Here is a 15,840-nt window from a genome sequence, read left to right as displayed (position 1 = left end):
GACTGAGCAACTAAGCACTGGACATACAGTGCCATGGCATAAAAAACACACAGATCAATGGAACAGAATCCAGGGCCCCCAGATCAACCCAAATATATACAGTCAACTAATATTTGACAACAGAGCCAAGAATCAATGGGGGAAAACATAGTCTCTTCAATAAATGGTGCTGGGAAAATTGGATAGTCACATGTAAAAGAATGAAACTAGACCCCTAGCTAACACACTTACAAAAAATAAATAGAAATGGATTAAAGACTTAAATGCAAGACCACGGAATTCCCAGGAGAAAACATAACACAAGAGAAAAGCCCCTTCACAGAGATCTTAGCAATGATTCTTTGAATATGATGCCTAAAGCACAAGCAACAACATGAAAGATAACCAAGCAGGACTACAGTGAACCAACAGGCTCATGCACAACAAAACACAGACAATAAAGGGAAAAAGACAGCCTACAAAATGGGAAAAAATATCTGCAACCCATATATCTGGTGAGGGATTAATATCCAAATACATAAAGAACACACACACTCTACAGCAAAATATCAAATAATCCAATTTAAAAGTGGGCAAAGATAAAAGACTGAAAAGTGAGGTTACTTTTTTTAATAGATAACAACAATTAAGCCTGTGGGGTGCTCCAAAGTCCTATGGTAGGAAAAATAAGAATATGTATTAAATGCAAGTAAATACTGTTCCAGAATCCCCAGTGTTTTCATCTTTATCCAATCTAAAAATTATACAATTCCTTTAACCATTCTTTTTCTAAATGAGCATTAATGCACTGCATGTGTTTAATATACTAATTCTCAACAAAAATACATAAAAGTGGGCAAATGACCTAAACAGACATTTTCTCAAAGTAGATACACAAACAGCCGACAGGTACATGAAAAGATACTTAAAGATAACTATTCATCAGGAAAATACATATCAAAATCACAATGTGATATCACCTCACACCTCGAGGCCATCACCAAAAGGACAAGATAGAATAATAATGCTGTGCATCTGAAATTTATATAATGCTATAAACCAATTTTACCTCAATAAAAAAAAGTAGGAAATTAGTTTTCCCTAAAATAAGAGATTTAAAAAAAAAAGATAAATGCTTATGAGGATATAGAGAAAAGGGAACCTTGCGGTCTGCTGGTACAATTTGTAAACTGATAATAGCCACTAAGGAAAACAGTATGCAGGATCTTCAAAAAATTAAAAATAGAATCAGACAATCCAGCAATCCCACTTCTGGGAATATATCCAAAGGAAACAAAAGCACAAACTTGAAAATATATCTGCATGACCATGTTCATAGCAGCTTTACAAAAGCCAAGACAGGGCAACAAACTAAGAGTCCACAGATGGATGAAAGGGTAAAGTTGTATCTATTAGGTTGGTCAAAAAGCTCATTACAGAAAAAACAGAACAAACTTTTTGGCCAACCCGAATACATAAAGTGGAATCTATTCAGCCATTTAAAAATGAGGAAATTCCACAAAAACTATATATATATATATATATATATATGAGAAAATCCTGTCATTTTTTACAACATGGATGGAATTTGAAGGCATTAAGCTAAGAGAAGTATGTCACAGAAAGACAAACACTGTATGATCTCACATGTGCATTCTTTAAAAAAAAACAAAACTGAGAAAAAGATCAGATTTGTGGTTTGCCAGAGGCATGGGGGGTTAGGGGAGCGGTCAAAAGGTGCAAACTTCCAGTTATAACACTAATAAGTTCTGGGGATACAAGGCACAAATATGATGACAACAGTTGCCACTGCAGCATGGTATACATGACAGTTGCTAAGAGAATATATGATAATTGTTAGGAGAATAAATCCTGAAAGTTCTCATTACAAGGAGAAAATTGTTTCCCCATTTTTTTTATTGCAGTTATATGAGATGATGAATGTTAACTAAAATTTATTGTGGCAATCATTTCACAATATGTAAGTCAAAGCTCTATTCTGTACACCTAAAACTCACACAGTAATTAATATATGTCAATTATATCTCAATAAAACTAGGAAAAAAAAGACTTACCTTCCTTTGATCTAGGATCATGCCAACAAGTAATTATTTGATAATGTGTACCAGTAAAATTCCCTGGTGGCTCAGCTGATAAAGTATCCGCCTGCAATGCAGGAGACCTGGGTTCGATCCCTGGGTTGGGAAGATCCCCTGGAGAAGGGAAAGGCAAACCCACTCCAGTATTCTGCCCTGGAGAATTCCATGGACTGTATAGTCCATGGGGTCGCAAAGAGCTGAACACAACTGAGTGACTTTCACTTCACTTCACCAGTAAAATTAAAGTAATACAACATGAAATCTGACCTGTAGTGACAATCAGCTCGAACACGGAGTTTCCACTCTCGATGGGAAACCCACCACTCTTCTTTCCACTCTTCAAAGACCTTTCGCAGAATTTTTTGTTCGTAGTAAAGCCTACGGCAGTGAAAAATAAGAAAATCAGAGACACACCTGATGATGTTGGAGCTGATATCTATTCCCAAATTACCGTTAACACCAAAATATAGATTAAAAATACACATACTTAACTTTTTCAGGTCAAAATCTTAGATCTACTTAAACTAGAAATAAAGCTAAAAAATTTTATACTCTAGTTCTTGTCAACTGAAGAGGTGAAAGTAAAAATATCTGACTTTTCAAACACCGTGAGTTGAGAATTAACATTCTCAATTTTTTCATTCACAGGACTGAAAAATACTTGATTAGTAAAAGCTAGCAGCTCCACTTCTCATTTACATACCCAGGAGATTAAAAGTTGTAAAATAAGCAAATGCCTAATGACATTCCTAGGACTTAACAGAACAGAATGCATTAGTTTAACTGCAATCTGACCAGGGGATCTGTAACAAGAGCAAAACAGAAGCACGATAAAATAAGAAGGGAAAAACCTACTAAGAAAGAAAACAGCGGGGCAGTGAGAGGGTACTGATGTTACAGGCACGGTCCGGAAGACTGGTTACTCGGGAACTCGGGCCTGTCAGTCACTCCAAATCTTTTCCTGCTTCTGCAGGTTACCTCACTCAGTTGCAGGTTTTAAAAAACTGGCTGGCAAAAATATACACAGAGAAATTAAACTCCCAGTGTTCGCTGCAGCACTACTAACAACAGCCAGAACATGGAAGCAACCTAAACGTCTATCAGCAGATACACTGATACAGAAGATGTGGTACATACGTACAATGGAATACTATTTGCCCATAAACAACGATACAATGCCATCTGCAGCAACACGGATGGACCTGGAGACTATCACACTAAGAGACAGAGAAAGACAAATGCCCCATGATATCACTTACATGCAAAATCTTTTGAAAAATGATACAAATGAATTTATCTACAAAACAGAAATAAGACTCACAAACTTAGAGAATGAACTTTGGGTCACCAGGAGGGAGGGAAGGGGTGGAGGGATAGACTGGGAGTTTGGGGTGGACATGTACACACTGCTACATTTAAAACAGATAATCAGAAGTGACTTGTTGTACAGCACAGGGAACTCTGCTCAATATTCTGCAATAACATAAATGGAAAAAGAATTTGAAAAAGAATGGAAAAAAATGAAAATAAAGAAATTCACCTCACTATTTTCATAATAATAAATAAGAGAAAATCACCACAAATACTCATCAAAAGAGAACAGCTTAAATTCTAATCAATGTCAAATTCAGTCAACGATGCATAGTCATTTTTTTATTAATAGAACTGAAGATGCTGAAATGGAAGGTACTCCAGAAAACCTGCTGGATGAAAAAACAAAGCCTGAGGCTAGGAGGAGAAGGGGGCAACAAAGGATGAGATGGTTGGATGGCAGCATCAACTCAATGGACAAGAGTCTGAGCAAACCTGGGAGGTGCCGGAGGACAGGGGGGACTGGCCAGGCACGCTGCAGTCCACGGGGTCTCAGAGAGTTGGACACGACTGAGCAACCACCACTACGTCATGGCGGGTAAAATATGATAGGTGTAACTTTTTTTAAAAAGTTATTAGTGATTTTTGCATTTCCAATACACATGTTAGAATACATACCAAATAAATATGTATAAAATGTATGTATACATAAAAACGTGTCTACATGCATGTATATATGTGTACATACAGAAATTATTGTATTATATATATTAAAATTCTGAAAAGACCACCAGAATACCAAACTGTTGCTAGCGGTTCTCTCAGGGAGGCATCACAAGAGATTGGTGTTTCCTGCATTAGAGACTTCTTCTGTTTGAAAAAACTCTGAACAGCTGTGTCCACAACTTTCAATGGAAAAGAACCAAACCCCTTTGCCAAGTCCTTCCTTCTACGTCGACTCTCCATCTACTTCCTTTCTTTCCCAACACCTGACTAAAACAACAGCAAACGCTTTAAAAAGGTGTGAGCCCACAAAGAAAGAGCAAAGGGACAACAATGTTACACAAGAGACGCCAACAAACCTCAGACCACAGAAAGCAGGCAGGAGGCTGGCAACTGAGCCAACAGGTGAGAGAAAGAGAGAGCTGAGTTTCTGGGGGCAAGGGGCAGGTGGGTGGCGGCACAGACCCAAGAAAGGTGTGGGCAGGAGCGGCGTCAGGAAGCGCGGGGTCCCGGCTTGGGATGAAAACACAGGACTGTTTTGCAAGCCTTTAAGAAGAGGTTAGGCCTGGACCCCATTATTCACACGGGCAGAGACTCAGGCTTATCTCTGGAGAGAACGAACCGGAGTGGCACTGGACTCTCCAACAACAGGCAGGGCTCAAGAGATGGTCCTAAACCAAGGGTCTACATACCGAACAAGGAGACCCACATTCCCTCTCCTCCGCCTGCCGCCAAGTCTGTAACCACCGCCTCCACTCCACTCCGCCTCAACCCAGAAGGAGTTTGGAGGATTCTCTCCTCTGGGGAAAGCTGATCAGCCTAAGGGAAAGAGCCTTCAGATACTGAAAGATGGAGGTCTCCCAGTGAAACTGTCAAAAGCCTAAAGGGAAACCCTCAATTTACAAGTCCCTACGCATGCAAATATAATAGATGTATCTATCTTCTAAATTTGAGTTTCAGTGCCTAACTCTTGAACGTGGGCTGACAATAAAAGGGTCTCTTGACATTTGAGGAAAGGCTCTCACATGCGACAGTGAACAAAGGCACACACAGAAAAGAGAGCAAAAATCTTAAAACCAAATCACTATATTAACCTCAAAAAGTTATAAGCCGTGAGGATGTCATTATTATTATTTTTTGAAGTCTTTATTGAATTTGTTACCATATTGCTTCTATTTCATGTTTTGGGTTTTTGGCTGCGAGGCATGTGGAATCTTAGCTCTCCGACCAAGGATCAAACCCACATTCCCTACATTGGAGGGTGAAGTCTTAACCAATGGACTGCCAAGGAAGTCCTTTCCTTTTTTTTTAAAAGGAACATTCATAGAACAAAAAAAAAAGAACTCTTGGAAATTAAAACTATGATGGCAGAAATGAAAAAAAAAGAAAAGATCCACAAATAGTTAAAACAAAAAAAGGTGACTGGCCTGTAAGTCACAGTAAGGACTCTGGTTTTTACCGTCAGCAGGATGGGAAACAGCCCTTGGTCTGCGTAGAGATTAAGGACAAGGCTGGAAGCAGGAGACCAGGGATGAGGCTCCTGGAGTCATTCAAGGGAGACACGATGATGGCCTGAACCACCGTGATGACAACTAGAGGTGCTGAAACGAGCTCGCGTCTGCGTCTATTCTGAAGGCTGAGTCAACATAATTTTGGCATTTGGTACCGCAGCTGGGATATGAGGGAATAAGAGCTAGCAAGGAGGACTCCCAGGTTTCTGACCGGAGTCTCTGGAAGGATGGGTGTTTCCTCTATTGGAGACGGGAAGATTCAGCAGGGAGGTCTGTGAGGAAAATCCAGACTTTGGCTATGGACACGCTGAGCTGTGTCTAGCTGGTGCAGGCAGCAGTGTCACGCGGGCAGCAGTCCAGAGTTCAAGGGAGAGGTCTGGGCGAGTGTGTACCTCTGGGGATCATCTGGGATTTGATGAGGTTGCCATGAGTGGGACGCAGACAGAGAGGCAGTGCCAGGACTGGGGGTGGGGGACTTAGGTGAGAAGGAGCCAGCAGAAGAGAGCGGGAGGAGCAGAGGCGGACGGGAGACCGTGAGAGGGCGGGCTTCTTAGAGGAGAGAATGCTGGGCTGGCTAATGCTCCCTGGTAAGTCAAGTGAGAGAAAATTTAAGAATTCACAACTGACTTTAGCAAATGTAGTGAACTTACTAAAATCAATGGTGAATTCTTCTTAAATGAACAAGGCAAAGAAATAAGAGGAAAATAACAGAATGGGAGACTAGAGATATCCTCAAGAAAACCGGAGATATCAAGGGAACATTTCATGCAAGGATGGGCATGATAAAGGACATAATCTGTAAGGATCTAACAGAAGCAGAAGAGATTAAGAAGAGGTGGCAAGAATACATAAAAAGACTGAACAAAAAAGGTCTTAATGACCCAGATAAACACAATGGTGTGGTCACTCACCTAGAGCCAGACATCCTGGAGTGTGAAGTGCGCCTTAGGAAGCAATACTACAAACAAAGCTAGTGGAGGTGATGAAATTCCAGCTGAGCTATTTCAAATCCTAAAAGATGATGCTGTTAAAGTTCTGCACTCAAAATGTCAGCAAATTTGGAAAACTCAGCAGTGGCCACAGGACTCAAAAAGGTCAGTTTTCATTCCAATTCCAAAGAAGGCCAAGGCCAAAGAAGGGCAAGAATGTTCAAACTACCGTGAAATTGCACTCATCTCACGTGCTAGTAAGTTTACACTCAAAACCCTTCAAGCTAGGTTTCAGCAACGTGCGAATCAAGAACTTCCAAACATACAGCTGGGCTTTGAAGAAGCAGAGGAACCAGAGATCAAATTGCCAACATTCATTGGATTGTGGAGAAAGCAAGAGTTCCAGAAAAACATCTACTTCCACTTTACTGAGTACACTAAAGCCTATGACTATGTGGATCATAATAAACTATGGAAAAGTCTTAAAGACATGGGATACCAGACCACCTTACCTGCCTCCTGAGAAACATGTATGTGGGTCAAGAAGGAACAGGTAGAACCAGACATGGAAAAAATGACCGGTTCAAAACTGGGAAAGGAGTACAACAAGGCTGTATATTGTCACTTTGCTTATTTAAATTATATGCAGAATACATCATGCAAAATGCTAAACTAGATGAAGCACAAGCTGGAATCAAGATTGCCGGGAGAAATATCAATAACCTCAGATAAGCAAATGACACCATTCTTACGGCAGAAAGCAAAGAGGAACTAAAGAGCCTTTTGATGAAAGTGGAAGAGGAGAGCGAAAAAGCGGGCTTAAAACTCAACATTCAAAAAACTAAGATCATGGCATCCAGTCGCATCTCTTCATAGTAAATAGAAGGAGAAAAAGTGGAAGCAGCAGCAGTTTTATTTTCCTGGGCTAATAAAATCACTGTGGATGGTGACTGCAGCCATGAAATTAAAAGACACTTGCTTCCTGGAAGAAAAGCTATAACAAACATAGATGGGGTATTAAAAAGCAGAGATGTCACTTTGCTGACAAAAGGCCCATATAGTCAAAGCTATGGTTCTTCCAGTCATCATGTACAGATGCGAGCTGGATCATAAAGGCGGCTGAGTGCCAAAGAATTGATGCTTTTGAACTGTGGTGTTGGAGAAGACTCTTGAGAGTCCCTTGCACTGTAAGGAGATCCAACCAGTCAATCCGAAAGGAAATCAACCTTGAATATTCATTGGAAGGACAGATGCTGAAGCTTCAATACTCTGGCCACCTGACACAAAGACCCTGATGTAGAGAAAGACTGAGGGCAGGAGGAAAAGGAGACGGCAGAGGATGAGATGGTTAGACAGCATCACCAACTCAATGGACATGAGTCTGAGCAAACTCGGCCTGGCGTGCTACAGTCCGTGGGGTCACGAAGAGTCAGACACAACTTAGCAACTGAACAACAACAAAGTAACCTTACAAAAGTGAAAACAGTTTTGGTGGCAAGGTGGAAAACAAAAGCCTCATGAGGTAAATTTGAGACTACAAAAAGAGGTGCTGTAGAGCCTGCAGATGTTCAGGAGATGTGAGGGGAAGCGCGGCAAGGAGACGGAGAACTAGCTGCAGGAGGAAGCAGCAGCAAAGAGATTTTTTTTTTCAGGACAGGAAAATAATGGCATTATATGCTGGCGTAAATGATCCAGTAAAGAGGGAAAAATCAATGTGGAAAAGAGAGGGGGAAAAAAAACTGCCAGTGTGATGGCCTGGAGTAGGCACTGGGAAATGCAGCACCAGAAGATCTTGCCAGAGATGAGAACATGGACAGTTCATCGGCCTCACAGCAGGGAAAGCAAGTCACGTGGCTGGCTCGGGGGGAGATGCAGTGACGGTCTCCTCTGTTAATTCTATTTTCTCAGGAAAACAGGAAGCAAGGCCTCGGTTAAGAATGAGAAACAAATACTGATAAAGCAGATACTCTAAATGGACGTGATGTTTTCATCTACTTCCCAAATTAGCTGAGCAATCTGTTCAGATCTTCTCTTCAGAAAGAGAAGTGACTACTTCCTACCTAAGACAGCCTTACCTAAGGACCCATACTATATTATGTTTGCCCTTAGTAATTCAGTGGTTATTCTGGTTCCATATGTTAATAATAAAACGTAAAACAACTATGGTTTATAGAAGTCAAAACATTCTCCAAGCACATAAAGGCATTATTCTCAAACTTCTGGTATGATATCATTCTCTTCTAATGTTCCTAAAAGTGAGAAATAAATAATTTAATATGGGAAAAGACCAAAAAAAGGGGGGGAAAGACCAAAACGCCCAACCTTGCCCCAAGTTATAACCCACTTGATTTAAAAAGAGATTGCAAGTTGAAAATACCCACTCCATCACAAATTTCAAAGTCAATGAAAACACAGTATCAGAATTATAATTCTGGTAGATGCTTAGAGAACAAATTTTCTCAATTTTACAATTTGAGAAACAGAGGCCCAGAGTCGTAACTTAATCCCAGATCAAGTGATTATCTAGGGTCTGGTTAAGAACCGAAACTCGGGTCTCCTAAAATCCAGCCCAGTATTCTTTCCTTGATCCCTGCCACCACTCAAGTGCAAAGAAAGGAACAAGAGTACAACATGAATGCTCTGATGCAGTGAGGCAGACGTGGGTCGCAGACACCCAACACTCCCTGCCCAGCCTCTCCTTCCTCACTAGCATCCACTAGAAAGGCTGGCAAAGTTTTTGTTCCAGCCTCTTCTGTAGCTAGAGTCCCGTGACAGAGCTCTAATGAGACAAAAGCAGAATGCAGCTGGAGGTTTTAGGCATGTTCTCCCTTCCTGATAGAGACGGGTCTAGCTGATACCACCCTTCCGTGCCCTTTCTGTGCAAAGCCAGAACAGTCATCTTGCAACTATGCAGTGTCATCTCTGAGGCTCAAGGGCCAATATGCTCAGGATGGTGAACTGAAAAGTATCTACAAGTCTGAGTCTCTGATGACATTCCCAAACAGCTGTTGTTCAGGCGCTAAGTCGTGTCCAGCTCTATGCAACCCCATGGACTGCAGCACACCAGGATTCCTTGTCCTTTACCATCTCCTGCTGCTGCTGCTGCTAAGTCACTTCAGTCGTGTCCGACTCTGTGTGACCCCATAGACGGAAGCCCACCAGGCTCCCCCTTCCCTGGGATTCTCCAGACAAGAACACTGGAGTGGGTTGCCATTTCCTTCTCCAATGTGTGAAAGTGAAAAGTGAAAGTGAAGTCGCTCAGTCGTGTCCAACCCTTAGCGACCCCACGGACTGCAGCCCACCAGGCTCCTCCATCCATGGGGTTTTCTAGGCAAGAGTACTGGAGTGGCTTGCCATTGCCTTCTCCGTCACCATCTCCTGAAGTTTGCTTAAATTCATGTTGGTGAGTCGGTGACGCCAGCAAACCCTCTCAACCTCTGCACCCCGTTCTCCTTCAGCCTTCGATCTTTCTCAGCATCTTTTCCAAACAGGCTGTGAGAAAAACCAAACCCTGATTTGCATAACCATCTTCTGACTTTCTCTAACTTGAAGTCAAATGCATTTCTAACACAGTTAGCATTTCCCAATACTTGGTATATAAATAGGTATTATTTGAAGAGGTTTCCATGAGTCAAATTTAAGTTATAAAAAAATTAAGCAGGAAAAAGATTTGGGGATGAGAGTGAAGGCAGCCACATAGTTTTTCAATCTCTGAATCCTTATAAAAAACACAGAGAAACCATGCAGAAAATCCAAAAACTCATGTATCAGCTACAACAAAACCAGGTAACCCTAAACACCCAAAATGCAAGCAAGTGAGGACAAATCACCCAAGTCAAAGGCCCACCATCTGTAGAGAAGAAAAGTGGGGCTCCTGGGCACAAGGCCTTCGTGTCCTTCATTGCTCTGATTACAGGAACCAGCCTTCATTCAGCCTCTATGATCTTCCCTGTATTCCAATGGGCAGGTTCAAGCAGTCGTTAATTAGGGAAGGGAGAGGATGGGAGACCAAGGAGAAAAGAGCAGCCGAGAGCAGCCTTGGGGCAGGGTCCTGTTTCCCTATCAAAGGACCCACAGGACAGTATCTCTGAGCTGCTCTGTGGCTATTAAAACCCCCTTCAGGCGGGAGAAGTTAACGATTAATACGCAGCATGTAGACCCCAGACCAGCCGGACCTGAAGGTTGATGATGTGGACTCCTACTGCCTCACCAGAAACCTATCAGAAGAATGTCCACGAGCTGACCACGCCCTCCTTGAACAATTATTATAAAACCTGTCACTGTCTTCCCCTAGTTCGGACACTTGGTTTTGTGCAATTAGCCCACTATGTCTCCCTCTGCCTGGCAAAGCAATACAGCTATCCTTTTCTCCTTCACCCGGAATTCTGTGTCCAAGATTTGATTCAGCACCAGAGTACAGAGAAGCTGAGCTTCAGGCATCAAAAGGAGCAATGAAGTGGGTATCTGAGGAGCCTGAGGACAGGAGAACCTAAATCAGCCAGTAAGGAAGCAGTCACTGCAAAGTGCGGAGGCCCAACTTGAGACCAGCCGCTGAAACAGGGAGGAGTTCTGTGAGAGCAGAAGGTGCTGACCTCAGATCCCACAGTCCCAGAACCAAGCTGACCTCACTGACAGACAGGGATTCGTACTGAGCAGGGACTTCCGGAAGCAGAACAGATACTGAGCAGGAAAGGGACCAGGGACAAGGAAACAGAGACCCGAGGCGGTTAAGAGGAGCCAGGCGCAGGGCCCCGGAGAGCTAGCCGCCACACCCGCGGACACTGCGACACGGGCAGAAGGGGGCGCTCCGTGCCGCCAGGACGCTCAGCCACGGTGCACTGCACTCTGAAAATCCATCTCACAGAGGAAGAGCGACAGGAAAGGAAGTGCGGTCAAATGCTGGACAAAGGTAATGGAGGAGAAAGGAGAGGGACGAGCCTATGGACAAAAGGCTCTTGAGAGTCCCGTGCACTGCAAGGAGGTGAAACCAGTCCACCCTAAAGGAAATCAACCCTGAATATTCACCGGAAGGACGGATGCTGAAGCAGAAGCTCCAGTACGTTGGCCACCTGATGCGAGCGGATGACTTTCTAGAAGAGACCTTGATGCAGGAAAGACTGAAGGCGGGAGGAGAAGGGGACGACAGAGGATGAAATGGCTGGATGGCATCGCTGACTCAATGGATGTGAGTTTGAGTGAACTCCGGGAGATGGGGAAGGACAGGGAGGCCTGGAGTTATATGGACCAGGGTGTCACAGAGTCTGACATGACAGAGCGACTGAACAGCAACAATGAACAAGAAAATTATTCCAGAAAGACATGCCTCAAAACGGGGAGGAGGGGGGGAAACAAGCAAGAAAACCACCAACCAACCCTATAACCTAGCACAAAATGAGCTAAAAGACTTAAAAAAAAATAAATCCACACCCAGGTATATCATATTAAATCTTCAAGAAATAAGTCATGAGACAATGGAGTATCTTCAAAGAACTGGGGAGAAAACTGGTAACACAGACTTCCTATAACCAGTGAGCTATCTTTCATAAATGAAAGCAAAGTAAAAACATTTTTAGACAAAATCTGAGAGGATTCATCACAAGCAGACCTACTTTTTGATCCCTGGTTGGGGGAACTAAAAGCTCACATGCTGCATGATGCAGCCAAAAGAAAAAAATATTGTTCTGAAGATTTTAAAATATAAAATGAATTAAAATACCTTACAGTAGGGCACACAAATGGAGACAGCGACAGGCAGAATTACAGTGATCAAACGAACCTACTTTGTTTGGGGAGAGGGTAAAAAAACCAATTAACATTAGACCCGAAAAAGTTAAACAAATTTGTTAGGGCAGTCAGTAAAAGAAGAATGAAAGCATATATAACTTCCAAGCTAACACAGGGAAGATGAGTAAAAAAAGAAAGGAAAACAAAAGACTTCCTGTGTAAGCCTGATTAGTTCTCCCAGAGCCAACAAGAAAGAAAGACACACACAAAAAGATTTCCTTGAAGGCTGAAGAGCTCCCCAGGCAGGGAAGGGCAGGGCAAGGTCCAGGGGAAGGAGGAGAAGCAGAAGTGGACTACGCCTCATCCCCAAGGCTGGGAGGAGCTGGTGCCACCCCAGGAGTAAGGTAAAGACCCAGGCAGAAGATGGGAACAGCAAGGCCCTCCCACAGGTATACAGAGAAAACGATTTCAGAGAACACAGACAAAAGCTGAATTTGTTCAAGAGACTCTGAATCAAGAGACCTTCATATTCCAGATCAGGAAAGCTACTCTGCCAGAAAAGGAGACGGTACAGCAAGGAGAGGGGGAAGGGGTGAGAACCCATAACATTTCAGCTTTTAAAAACCCATGATAGAATGCGAAAGACTAGAGATCTCTTCAAGAAAACTAGACATACCAAGGGAACACTCCATGCAAAGATGGGCACAATAAAGGACAGAAACAGAAGAGATTAAGAAGAAGGGGCAGGAATACACATAAGAACTGTACAAAAAAGGTCTTAACAACCTGGATAACCAGAATGGTGTGGTCACTCACCTTGAGCCAGACACCCTGGAGTGTGAAATCAAGTGGGTCTTAGGAAGCATTACTATGAACAAAGCTAGTGGAGGTGATGGAATTCCAGTTAAGCTATTTCAAATCCTTAAAGATGATGCTGGTAAAGTGCTGCACTCAATATGCCAGCAAATTTGGAAAACTCAGCAATGGCCACAGGACTGGAAAAGGTCAGTTTTTATTCCAATCCCAAATGCCAAAGAATGTTCAAACTACTGTACAATTGCACTAATTTCACATGCTAGCAAGGTAATGCTCAAAATCCTTCAAGCTAGGCTTCAACAGTACACTTCATCTCACTGAAGTAAACAACGGTTCACTTCAACAGTGAACCAAGAACTTCTAGATGTACAAGCTGGATTTAGAAAGGCAGAGAATCAGAGATCAAATTGCCAACATCCTATGGGTCGTAGAAAAAGCAAGAGAACACCAGAAAAACATCTACTTCATTGCCTATGCTGAAGTCTTTGACTGTGTGGATCACAACAAACTGGTGAAGATTCTTAAAGAGAATGGGAATACCAGACCAACTTACCTCCCTCCTGAGAACCCTGCATGTGGGTCAAGAAGTAACATTTAGAACCCTACATGGGACAACTGGCTGGCTGTCAAAACCACAGTGAGGTACCATCTCACGCTGGTCAGAACGGCTGCCATCAAAAAGTCTACAAACAGCAAAGGCTGGAGAGGGTGCGGAGAAAAGGGAACCCTCTTACACTGTTGGTAGGAATGCAAACTAGTACAGCCACTATGGAGAACAGTGTAGAGATTCCTTAAAAAACTGGAAATAGAACTGCCATACGACCCAGCAATCCCACTGCTGGGCACACACACCGAGGAAACCAGAACTGAAAGAGACACGTGTACCCCAATGTTCATCGCAGCACTGTTTACAATAGCCAGGACATGGAAGCAACCTAGATGTCCATCTGCTGACGAATGGATAGGAAAGCTGTGGTACATACACACAATGGAATATTGCTCAGCTATTAAAAAGAATGCATTTGAATCAGTTCTAGTGAGGTGGATGAAACTGGAGCCTATTATACAGAGTGAAGTAAATCAGAGAGAAAAACACCAATATGGTATAATAACGCATATACATGGAATTTAGACAGATGGTAACGAAGACCCTATATGCAAGACACCAAAAGAGACACAGATGTAAAGAACAGACATTTGGACTCTGTGGGAGAAGGCGAGGGTGGGATGATTTGAGAGAATGGCACTGAAATATGTATATTATCATATGTGAAATAGATCACCAGTCCAAGTTCAATGCAGGAAGCAGGGTACTCAAAGCTGGTGCGCTGGGACAACCCAGAGGGATGGAATGGTGAGGGAGGTGGGAGGGGGGTTCAGGACGGGGGGCACATGTGCACCCGTGGCTGATTCACATCAACGGATGGCAAAAACCACCACAAACACCGTAAAGCAATTAGCCTCCAATTAAAATAAATAATTTTTTTAATCTAAAAAAAATTGGGAAAAGAGTTCAACAAGGCTGTATACTGTCACGCTGCTTATTTAATTTATATGCAGAGTACATCATGTGAAATAGATGTACTCTGATGAATCACAAGTTGAAATCAAGATGGCTGGGAGAAATATCAAGAACCTCAGATATGCAGATGATACCACCCTAAAGGCAGAAATCAAAGAGGAACTAACGAGCTTCTTGATGAAAGCGAAAAAGGAGAGTGAAAAAGCTGGCTTAAAACTCAACATTCAAAAAAAAAAGATTATAGCATTCGGTCCCATCACTTCAAGGCAAACAGATGGAGAAAAAACAGAAACAATGGCAGAGTTCATTTTCTTGGGCTCCAAAATCACTGTGGATGGTGACTACAGCCATGAAATTAAAGATACTTGCTCCTTGGGAAAAAAGCTATGACAAACCTAGACCGCATATTAAAAAGCAGAGACATCACTTTGCCAAAAAGGTCTGTCTTGTCAAAGCTATGGTTTTTCCAGTACTCACGTATGGATGTGAGAGTTGGACCATAAAGAAGGCTGAGTGCCAAAGAATTGATGCTTTTGGACTGTGGTGCTAGAGAAGACTCGAGAGTTCCTTGAACAGCAAGGAGATCAAACCAGTCAATCCTAAAGTAAATGAACCCTGAATGTTCACTGGAAGGAGTCATGTGGAAGCTGAAGCTCCAATACTTTGGCCACCTGATGCAAAGAGCTGACTCATTAGAAAAGACCCTGACGCTGGGAAAAGATTGAAGCCGGGAGGAGAAAGGGGCGACGGAGGACAACTGCAATGGATGTCATCACTGACACAACAGGTGAGAGTCTGAGCAAGCTCTGGGAGACGGTGAAGGACAGGGAAGCCTGGCGTGCTGCAGTCCATGACGTTTCGTGAAGAGAGCTGCACGTGATTTAGCAACAGAACAACAACAGTCTCAATGGTTCTCAGTTCTCTGAGACATTTCCTACACTGGCCCCTCCTGCAGTGTCCTGACCCCAGTGTCTTCCCCGTGTGGTCCACTCTGGGCACTGCAGCCACAGTGATCTTCACCAACACCCACAGCAGCAGGCGGCAGCCTAGACAAACTGAAACTGTGGGACTTCCACGTGACTATATTTCATGCCCCTAGCCAGCGTCAACTTTTCCCTAGGTTCTGCCCCAGACCAAGTCTCAACAGGGACCTGAAAGAGCTCATTTGCTTCTCCTGGGCAAATACTTCTTCCACCAGAGGGTCTTAGCTGTCCTAGTTTACTTGT

At 43.0% G+C, this 15,840-nt stretch overlaps 1 protein-coding gene across 16 annotated transcripts in view; it reads right to left on the bottom strand.

The window, feature by feature from the left end:
- The window catches only part of SFI1 (SFI1 centrin binding protein), an 85,529-nt gene that overhangs the window by 54,784 nt on the left and 14,905 nt on the right, over window positions 1-15,840 (bottom strand). For 13 of the 16 annotated variants that reach the window (XM_055405736.2, XM_055405744.2, XM_055405733.2 and 10 more), the window contains one exon: window positions 2,346-2,456. In XM_055405736.2, coding sequence (XP_055261711.2) covers window positions 2,346-2,456 — 111 coding nt within the window. Of the gene's footprint in view, window positions 1-2,054; window positions 2,152-2,345; window positions 2,493-15,840 lie in introns of those variants that run through there. The other 3 variants (XM_088828344.1, XM_055405753.2, XM_055405746.2) reach the window with 3 other exon arrangements.

Source organism: Moschus berezovskii, chromosome 19, assembly GCF_049115385.1.
Source record: "Moschus berezovskii isolate FMDL1 chromosome 19, NW_MosBer_1.0, whole genome shotgun sequence".
Classification (NCBI taxonomy): Eukaryota; Metazoa; Chordata; class Mammalia; order Artiodactyla; family Moschidae; genus Moschus; species Moschus berezovskii.
Note: the sequence above shows the minus strand (reverse complement) of the source record. Positions and strands in the feature narration are given on the sequence as shown.